The sequence below is a fragment of the Arachis ipaensis genome, chromosome B10 (genome assembly GCF_059453495.1).
Source record: "Arachis ipaensis isolate K30076 ecotype BB chromosome B10, ASM5945349v1, whole genome shotgun sequence".
Lineage (NCBI taxonomy): Eukaryota > Viridiplantae > Streptophyta > Magnoliopsida > Fabales > Fabaceae > Arachis > Arachis ipaensis.
The window spans coordinates 101,146,671-101,157,644 of record NC_142435.1 but is presented as its reverse complement, the minus strand read 5'-3'; the positions used below and the strand labels follow the sequence as shown (position 1 = coordinate 101,157,644).

The 10,974-nt window shown below is 31.8% G+C and overlaps 1 protein-coding gene across 1 annotated transcript; it reads left to right on the top strand.

Moving 5' to 3' along the window:
* The first annotated feature begins 4,509 nt into the window (after positions 1–4,509).
* On the top strand, positions 4,510–5,994 carry LOC107624080 (RING-H2 zinc finger protein). Its single transcript, XM_016326527.3, has one exon. It carries the CDS (start codon positions 4,782–4,784, stop codon positions 5,694–5,696), a length of 915 nt encoding a protein of 304 aa, XP_016182013.1. The 5' UTR covers positions 4,510–4,781; the 3' UTR covers positions 5,697–5,994.
* Positions 5,995–10,974: the final 4,980 nt, after the last annotated feature.

Here is a 10,974-nt window from a genome sequence, read left to right as displayed (position 1 = left end):
CTTTGGAGTCACCACTCCATCAACACTAGTCTTTGTTGGGATTTTAGGACCATTCACCACTATCTTCCATATGTTATAGTCTATTGATTGAATGAAGATCCGCATCCTCTCTTTCCAGTAAGCATAGTTCTTCCCGTTGAAGAAATGAGGCCTGTTGTTTGACTAACCCTCTATTAGCGTGTAGGCCACTGTTGGCTTTTCCCTCAAGTGTTTCTCTCAGCCTTTTTCACTCTAACACATTTTTTCAATGCCTCTCTTTCTTGCCTTTTACCTCTCAGAGAAAACTAAGAAAGATCTACATTGAAACTGAATTACAAATAATTAACAATGAAGGAGATGATGATTCACAGCTTTGACTCTATGTAATAAACCCAACATCTAAACTCATAACCTTGTTCTTCATCTTGGAAGAGTGCTTCCTTTAGTGTATATGCAATGCTTCCAAGACTTCAAACTTAGTAGTGAGAATTCACTCTTTGCTCAATTCGGGTTCTCTCCCCTTGCTTTCCAAACAGAATCAATTTTTCTTTTTGTACCTTGTTCTGAGATAAGGTTAGGGTTTCTTCCAAGTCAACTTCTTGGACCTTGAGCTTTCAGAATTCATCCCTTCTCTTTCTTCAATCAACCTCCTAAATGAAGGATTTCAAATCTGATCCATTTGCTTGACCGAGGACAACAGAGCAGCAGAAATGAGCTTGCTCAATGATAATCTCAAATCCACACTCTTGAGAGTGTGCTTTAGCCCCAAGTAACAATTTGAGCCTTTAATTTATAGCAGTGAAAATCAACCACCATTTTCTTCAACTTCCCAAAAATGGCATTGCAAAGAGTGGGAGAAGAAGTGAAGAAATTAACTTGCATGCAAATAGAAATAAATCACCTTTAACCTCTGACTTAGCTTAACCTGCTTTTAATTAGTGTGATAGGACAATGCTTTCTTGATTAGCTTTCTCTTTCTTTCTTCTCTGGTGTATAGGTTCGAAGATGAAGCTCTCTCTCTCTCTTCCTTGTGTTTACCCGAAGTGTATAAGAGAGGCTTAGCTTATGATTGATTTACTAATGCTTGATTGCAATTGGGCTCGGTTAGTGGATCAGTTTCCCTTCATAACATTTGAGCACATTTGTTTTATTGGTTTGGGCTGCTGCATAATTATTTAGGCCTGCATCAATATATGAAGCCATCAAACCCAATTGGATATTTAACCCAATAAAACAATGTTTGTCATCATCATTAAATTAATTTTATTCTTAACTCAACAGACATAAATATCATTTTATAAGTAGTATTTTTTAATACAATAATCAAACATTGATAATAAATTCTATTAAATAATAAGTCTATCTTTGGACAACCTTATTGTTTATATGGAACCAGATAAGTATCACATGTTTATTACCACAAATGTGTATGTAATTTGGCCAAGTACAGAATTTTCAACGGGTCAATCCATATCCACATAAATTACGTACACATAAATTTATTTAGTGCAGGTTACCAAATATTCTCAATAAAATTCTGTTAAACAATAAGCCTATCTTTGGATCGACTTATTGTTCACATGAAAACCTGAAAATTGTATCTATTTCTTACCACATATATTTTCTATGAATTGGTCAAGCACTAACCTTTCTTTGTGCTGATTAATGGTTGTATAATTAAATAGAAAATATACATAATGTCCAATGTTTATTATTTTGCTAAACAATAAATTTCATTTGGGTCGATTATTATTCGCATAAATAATAAGCATTGATTTATTCTTAACTAACTACTTAAATATATAAATATCATTGATATGTATATATAATTCAGTCAAATATAAACATTTCTTTGGGCCGACCAATATTCACATGAATTATATATCACAATATTCTTAATATTTTAAAATAAATCAATTTTAACAACAGAGACTATTTCGATAACATAATGTTCAATCAATTTATTCTAAAATTAAGTTTTATAAAATATATAGGTATTATATTGTCACTAATTCTCTTATGTAACAAATCTAAAATACTTACACAATACATATAACAACAACATAATATTAGGAGTTCTTATTATTAATTAATTGTTAATTTTTTTGTTTAACACAAAATTAAATCTATGATAAAAAAAAAATCTAAATAACAAAGGCACAACAATTCTCAAAATTAATCATGAATTAAAATTCATACTATTATAAAATTGTTCAATTGTTTATCTATTTGAATGGAGTAGTAACTAAATCTAATAAATAAATTTATAATAATAACTTAATAACAAGAATCTTTTTACTGATGCAAGTCAAGCTATTGGGGTCCTTTGGTTATTTACTATACTTTATAACTAAATTGAGTTACTCAAGCTCTAAAAGAAGAAATTTTTAATATCCACTTACATATTCTGATAACATAATATCTTTTATATTTGTTCATTTAAACAATAACAAATAACATATCCTTAATTTTATCAAAAGCTAAAAGAACAAATATCATACAAATATAACTACAAAATTGTCAATAACAATTTCATATATCACATATTATTAGTGGCTTATTATATTAAATCTTAAGAACAAAGAGCAATTAAAAAAATACCAAAAGAATATATATAAAACTTGAAACAAGCACAAATTTGTGACTAAAATCAACAATAAATTTTGATAGTAACATTTTATTTATCAAAAAGATATATATATATATATACATACCGGGAGGGGAAAAAATATATTCATAAATTCATTCAAATTTTATGAAAAACTTTTTTTCTTATTCAAATATGATTAAAAAAAAAGATATGATCATTTTAATCAAAAGAATGATTTAATAATAAAATTGATCCTTTTAACAATTTAAATATGAAAGATTCTGATTCTACTTGTTAAAATTTTTTTATTTTCTTAATCCTAAAACTATTCATATTAAATCATTAAGAAATAGATACTTGAGAGTGTAAAAGTGTACCTGAATTTGTGAGTATAACGGATAGAGTTTGGTTCTTTGATATTCTTCAATAAAACTCTTCTCTATCCCTAATAAGGTTGAAGAAAAGAGTTACGGAGACAATTTTATGTGTTAGGGACCAAAACTCTGAATTCATTATTTATATTTGAGTATAGTATTTATTAAACTCTAAAATTCAAATAAAATAGTATAATTAATTTTAATCTAATTTAGTTTTAAATAAAAAATAATAATGACTTATTTAATTTAATATTTATAACAATAAATGAGATTGCCATTATATAAATTATTTAATGTGAAATAACTTAATTTGTAATTATAGTTAATATATATATATTACTCATAAATACATTAAAAAATAATAATTTATTAATAAAAAATCATATGAATTTCTCTATTTTTCTTTATCTTCTTTTTTTTCTTTTTTTAACCATAATTGTTGAGTAATTCTCTATATTTTGTGTAACTTAATCTGTCCATCCTATTCGGATAAGAAATTCGTCATTTCACGTTCATATTGGGCGTGTGCACTTCAAGTTTTAGCGTCCACTAGTCAAGTCCAAGAAATGCCAAAAACTGAGTGGGGCCTCAAAAACAAATGCTAGAAAAAGACTCAAACTTGGATGAGTAACGATATGGTACTTTATATCAAAAAAAAAAACGATATGGTACTTCAACCAAGTTGGGTTGGTCTAGTGGTTAGCTCACTAGTCCGCTTAAGCAAGTGTCGGGGGTTCGAATCCCGCCTTGTGCATGCAGCAATCCATTGGCCAGCGGCAAACCCTTAAATGGAGCTCATTACCGCGACGGATTAGTCCTTGACCTGTCCGGTTGGGGGATACCGTGGGAAACCAAAAAAAACGATATGATACTTCTTCTCACTACTGTGTCATCTTAATTCTTGTTAATATATGTGATAAAAATTAAATATATAATAAATTTAGTCACAAAAAAAAAATATATAATAAATTTTAAACGAATTTTTATTTATTTATTTTTTTTTTAAATATAGATTGACATAGATACTAACACAAGTAATAACACATAATATACAAACATATTGATATTGATTGTGTTTTTTTATTTATTTTCTCTTATTCATTTAAATTGAAAAAATATTTTGTATTAATAACTAATTTATTATCTGTTTTTATACCATAAATTATATTTAAGAATTGATATTTGATTGTCATTAATATATTTTTTAAAAACATATATTTAATTTTTAATTTTAAATTTATTTTTATAATTTTATATTTTTATTTAATTATAACCGAGTCAATTAGATAAATCAGTGACCCATCGATTGAACCAATAACCTAATAACCCAATAATTCAATCGTATGACCGAATTAATTACCGATTCGATTCTAATAACTATATGTGTGTCCCTTAATTATTTTTTTTGAGATTTAATAATCACTGAAAGATAGAAATAAAGTTTGCTTGCTTGAGAGGATCTCTACTTTGTGTACTTCTATAAAACCCCAAAAAAAAGAGCACGGTGAAAATGAAGTGAATGAAAACTAGAGAAGCCACGTACTTAGGAGTTAGGAAAGAGAGTAGCCAGAAGCAAACAAGGAAAAAATGAATGAATATTATAAACCAGAATAAAATCTCATTCTAATCTTAAATCATAAATCCATTCCCCACCTCTCATACACCCTCTAATCCAAATTCCAAACCATTTTTACCAAACCCAGCCCACAACCCAAACCCAAACCCCTATTCTTTCTTCATTCTATTCCAGTTCCACCATCACACCATGTATATAACGCAATCTAACAAAAATTACGAAATTGTCCCGGGGAAGATCAACCAGCACCAGGGTTGAAATGTCACCGCCGCCGCAGCAGCCACTGACCAACCTCCAAGACAACCTGGTGGTCGGGCTTCCGTCGCTGCCAGATCTCTTCCTCACAGCCCTCTCCGTCTGCCTCCTATTCACGTCATCGACATCCAAATCTCACAGCATAACCGCCACAAGGTGCCCCTTCCTCTCTTTCCCTCTCAACCCACGCCGATTCCTAAAAATCCCCGCCATGTCCCATTCTGCCACGTCATCACCACCATCGACACCCTCTCTTTTTCTTCTCCCTCGCCGCCACAACTTCGCGTCCCCTCAGTCCCTCTCCGACTGGCTGAAACCGCGTTTGCCCTCCGATTCGTTCGCCTCATGGGGAATCAAGCCTGGAACCAAGAACGTCCATAACCTATGGCTCGAGCTCGCAGAGGGTGAAACCTCCCTTGCCGATTCCACACCTCCGATTCGCACCGTTCAGGTCGTCACCGTCCGCGTTGCCGGAAAACACGGCAAGTTTCTCGTGGAGGCGTACCAGGAGCTCTCCGATGGCAACGTTAGGAAGCGTGGCCGGCCTTTGTCGGAAAAGATGAAGCCCAACGAAGATCCCGAATCCGCCGCCGTGAGGGCAATTAGGGAAGAGCTTGGCTCCGTCATCATCGGTGGTGGAGAAGCTGGGGTTATTGAGGTGGAGGACATTGTTCGGATCGATCCGAATTCGTACGAGATGAGGGTGGAGGAGAAGGTTTCGGATTCGTATCCGGGTTTGCCCGGTTGCTATGTGCTTCACACGGTGTGTGCCACCGTGGAAGGGTTGCCTGAGGGTGATTTCTGCACCTATGAGGTTGAGGAGTATGGGGCTTCTGAAGAGAAGAATCTCGCGGATAAAGCTGTGTCTGTTAAGAAGCATTATTGGACATGGGTTAGTGCTGATTCCATCAAACCTTGATTGATGACATTTTCTTTTTGTTTTCTTAATTTTGGTGTTGTGTTGAGAGTTTCTCTTTATTTATAGATATGGGAATTGATGCCAACATTTTTGTACATGTAAGTAAACTATGACTTTAGCTTTTGGGATTGGGGGGATAATAAAGTGGGAGTTTAAGCTTCTGCTTCTGGTTGGTGTTAATAAAGCCATTACAATATACATATACAACCGGTATATAGAATTTTACTGTTTTCTGTGTAACTTTCTATGTGGATTACATGATTTGGTTTCAAAAACCGTGTTTGCACTTTTCATCGCTGTGTCTATTTTCACTGTTACATTCTAGTATGTGCTTCTAGAGAGCTTGTTCCAATTCCAATGTTGTTTAGGGCAAGGCATATATCGGTAATCATCAGGGGAATTTCTTCCTTGCGAATTTGTGGCTATATAAGTACAAGGTCTTCTGAAATTTCTCCATTTTAAGGGCTGTCTGTAGTTTTGATTTTGTAGGACAAGATAGGGAACGGAAGGGTTTGAACTTTGAAGTGTAAAAGTGAACTGTCTCTTATTAGTCTTCAAAACCTTCGTTTCCATCCCTAAACCTCCAAAACTTCAAGTCACAAAGACACCTAAATAACTTGTTTGTTGAGAGAATATTGAATATCCACACTGTAAGTAAATGTTTTAGAAGGGTGCTTGATATGTTATGTTGTATAATGTATACACTAATGTTGGAGACTTGGAGACAAGTTCAATACTGGAAGGCTTAAAAAAATCCCTGAATGGTAAAATATGCAACAGGTTTAGAGGAATTTTGAAACGGCAGTGGAAATCGGATACGTTTAGATTAAATAAAATGGAATGAATGAGATAATTTTCACCTGGTTCTAATGCTTTAGTTGAGGGGTGTTCTTCATTACTGAGTGGATCTTCGGTTGAAAGAAGCGTCAGGGATAACAATCTCTTCCCCAGGATCATGTATTAAATGAATCTATGGAAACAAGATGCAATGCCTGGAAGTATTTTTTCATCCAAATTCATCTAAGTAGGCTCATCACCAACAAAAACCACTCTCATTAAAAAAGCGCGATTACACGCGTGTCATCTTCTACTTCTCATGCTCATTTACACATGGAGCTTCTTCTCCTCCTCCTCCTTCTCAAACTCGTTTACGCACGGAGCGTCTTCTTTTTCTTTGCCTTTTTTTTCGCGTTCCTCCTCTTCCTCCTCCTTTTTCGCGTTCTTTCTTCTTCATGTGTTTTCTCCTTATCGTTATTCTTTTGTTGTTGCTATTGTATTTTTGCTTTTCTTTTCCTCCTCTCTCTAGCGAGGCAGTAGAAGGTGATGAGGAAGAGTTTTGACTTGTACAGAACAGAAATGAATTAAAAGTATCTTCAAAATGAACCGAAAATTATATTCAAAATGAACTGAAAATTATATTCAAAATGTAAATTCGTTTCAAAATAAGTACAGAAAAAATTGAATTATGAACAAAGACACGTCCAAATCCATCAAGTGATTTTGCAGTATTATGTGTTTCTTCTTCTTTATTTGATTAGATGATGAGAAATTTTGAGAAATTTCTTCTTCTTGTTAGTATTAATCACTAACAACACCAACATTTTGAATTGAATTTGAATTTATATAATAGACAATGTTTGGTTCATTTAGTATTATACAGTGGTTTCGCTTTGATAATATTTTCGGTTCATTTTAGACGCAAATGTTTCTGAATTCGAATTTATATAATAGACAAATGTTCGGTTCATTTGGTATTAAACAATGGTTTCACTTTAATAATATTTTCGGTTCATTCACAGTTCAGGTGTGTTGTCGATGAATAATTTGTCCCAATGGTTGAAATGGATTTCAAGACAAATGGAATGGAATGGAATGAAATCTAATATAATTGAATAAAATGATAATAAATAATTTTATTCTTTTTTGCTAAAAAAAGGCTCAATCATTAATAAAGATACATCGAAATTACTTAAAGAATAAAAATTTTTTTCAATACTTATCATCAGCATCAAATAAAATCTCAATTAAGACACAAATGAACCAAAATAAATTAAGAAATGAACCGAAATTATTTAATGATAGCAGCAGAGAAAATCAGAACTAATAAAGATGTTCGTAAAATGTTAGATATTATTGGTAATGACGAAGAAGAAGAAGGAGAAAGAGAAAGAGAAGGAGCGTGTGTTATAATAACTTAGTTATATTTGTCAATTATATAGTGTACGTAGTTGGTACAACACATTTAGTGTAAGAAGGATCAGTAGTGCTTACAATTTTTTTCTCACATACCCACACATTCCTCACACATTTATCATATTTTCTCCTTGATTGCAACTAGTAGGGTTTGAATCTGCGACCTTTAAGGTGAGGAAGGAGAAATATGTCATATGAGCTAAGGTTCATTGGCGTGGTGCTGGCGATTAGAGGCGGCTTGTTTGCGTTGAGCCGAGATGTTGGCTAATGGGACGAAACGGCAGTAACATGGATTGAGTTTTGTGGGCCTATCAATTGGTATCATTGGGCTGGCATGTGAATACATGATAAAATGATTAGGTGGGTAATGCATTGTGGGTTTTGGGGGAAACAATGGTTGTAGTACATACAAAATGTGAGTAGACCAACTAATTTGGATTAGTCGAATAATTAGTTTATTCGTCCATTTAAATAAATGTCAAGAGTTTAAATTTTGCCTTGTATATATAGTAATCTATCGACCATCAGAATTAATTTAATCGATTAATCTTATATATAATTTTGTATCTAAATAGATTATAATAAAATAAATATTATTTAGATTACATTATTTAATATTAGCCATCAAGATTAGTTTAATCGATTCACCTGATAATTTTGTATCAAAATAAATTATAATAAAATAAATATTATTTGAATTACATTATTAAAAATTACTTTAGACATAAATTTATACTATTTCAAATTATATTATTTTAACATTCTTTGACTATAATTTCTTTTGAAAAGAATTTAAATTTATGAGTTAAAATTTAGTACTCTTTTGATTATAAATAAATATCATACTATTAACAAAAAAAATAAATAAAAAATTGATAGAAAATCACAACTTAACAAAGAGTACTAATAATAATATTAAAAAATATTTATTTGTAAAGTATAGCCACGAAAAAAAAATTCAAGAACTCTGATAATTATTTTTTTGGTATCTCTTATTGTAAATGAGATTAAATGGCAAAATTGATAAAAAAAAAAATAAATTCTTTAATTAATTTTCTAATCTATCAATTAAACACAAAATCTAAACACAAAAGTTACAATTTATTGCTTATGGTGAATCAGAGCTCAAACCCAAAATTATGTTTGCGTTTAGAAAAAAAAAAAAAAAAGTAGCCACACAAAATTATGGCGTTCAAAACGATTAAACATATTTTTTGTGTTTCCAACATGTTTGTCAAACACATCCTAAATAATTCTGGATGGATATAGTAAATTGTTTCGCTCTATTATTATTATTATTATAAGAAAAATAACTTATTAAATGGTTTATGATCAGGATTTAAAATGATTTTATACAAGCATGTAAACAAAAATAAATATTTTTACTGATTATAAGAACTTGAACAGGAAAAAATTCTGTTGTTATGTAAAGATAACAAAATGAATTTCGAAAAAAAAAAACGTTAAGCTGTCATGTCTAATTTTAATTTTTTATTTATTCTACTAAACTATATTTAGTATTTTTATTTTGCAGGTTTTATAAGTCCTTCATTCTTTTTAATAAAAATGTAATAATAATTTTACCACCTTTTATGTTTAATATTTTTTTATTTTTTTTATATTTTATTGTCTTTGATATTCTGCATGTAATTTATAAAATATTTATTTTTTACTCTATTATATATAAAATTTTCACTTTCCATTTTGTAAATTAAAGTTTAGAATTAATTTTTTTTATGCTATTGTGATTAAAACTTATCTATTTTTATTCTTCGTTATTCATGTTGTTGAGTATTATTTATATGGATAATTTGAGAAATTTTGGTGATATCAAAAGGAGAAAGTATAGAAAAACAACGTTTTTTTTGAATAACTTAAACAATAGGTTAAAAAAGGAAAGTCAATTCTAATTTGAATTAATTAGATTTAATCATAATTTTGAGTCATTACCGCTCTTTCGCAATCTTGTGCCACTATCACCGTTGCTGTATCGCGACCCCGGTATCCCACAGCTGCTATCTCGTTACTTGTTTCTTATCAACTAAGTAGGACGTTTATTTTACTATGTATGCGGAAGGTTTTTTTTATTCTAAAGTGGATGTTTATTTGGGTATACTATTGATATGTTACTTGATTTGCTTGATTTTGCATGCACATGTTCTGCAGGATGTTCATTTCACTATGTATGCGGATGGTTCTTTTCTCTAAGATGTTGATATTTATTTGGGTCATACCATTTGGGTGAACGAAATAAAGCGCTCACAATGGAAGTGGCGAAAACACGATGCAGCAGCGTGGAAGCAAGGGCAGAGGAGCAGCATTTAGTGGCGAAACAAGGCCTCTAACTCGGCAACAGTGCGACATCATGGAGGGGAGAAGAAGGTGCACATCGGCAGCGTCACTTGCAGGGAGAACAGGGGTGGTGCGACGCATGGGAGAAGAAGATGCAGCGGCAATATCGAGAGCAGGGGGCAATGTAGGGAAGAAGAAGGTGCAGCAGTAGCGTCGGTTGCAGGGAGCATAGGGGTGGTGCGATGCATGGGAGAAGAAGGTGCAGCGACGGTGCGGCGTGTTGCTTCTTTAGATGGTGGCGGCAGCGGTGAGGTGCGTTGGTGACGGCACGACAGGAAATATGGAGTGAAGTGGCTATAGTTAAAGGAGAGAAAGGTGGAAGGTGAGAGACTAGAATTGTGGTGGATAAATGAGGGTGAAATATTTTTTTTGTTTTAATGGGCTTGGAGTGTAGCCCAATGTTCATGTTATTCGCACTCCCATTGTCTACTTAGCAGAACTCTATCGAAAGGGAGTTTATGTGGTGTAGCAGTCCAAATTTCTAATAAGTTGAATTGTTTAGTTATATACTTTAATTTTAGACACTTGAGTATTTTAGTATTTCAATTCATTATAGAGAATAAAAAATTATATTATTGTAGTCAACAAGAAAATAAACATTTATTTTTCTACAAAAAGTAATTCCTTAATGATACTTCAAAAATTATTAAATTATGCAGTCTTAAAATAATAAAATAAAATGTTTCTAAAATTAAAAAAAATAAAAATGCAAATTGCAATCTTTGTTTGTAGG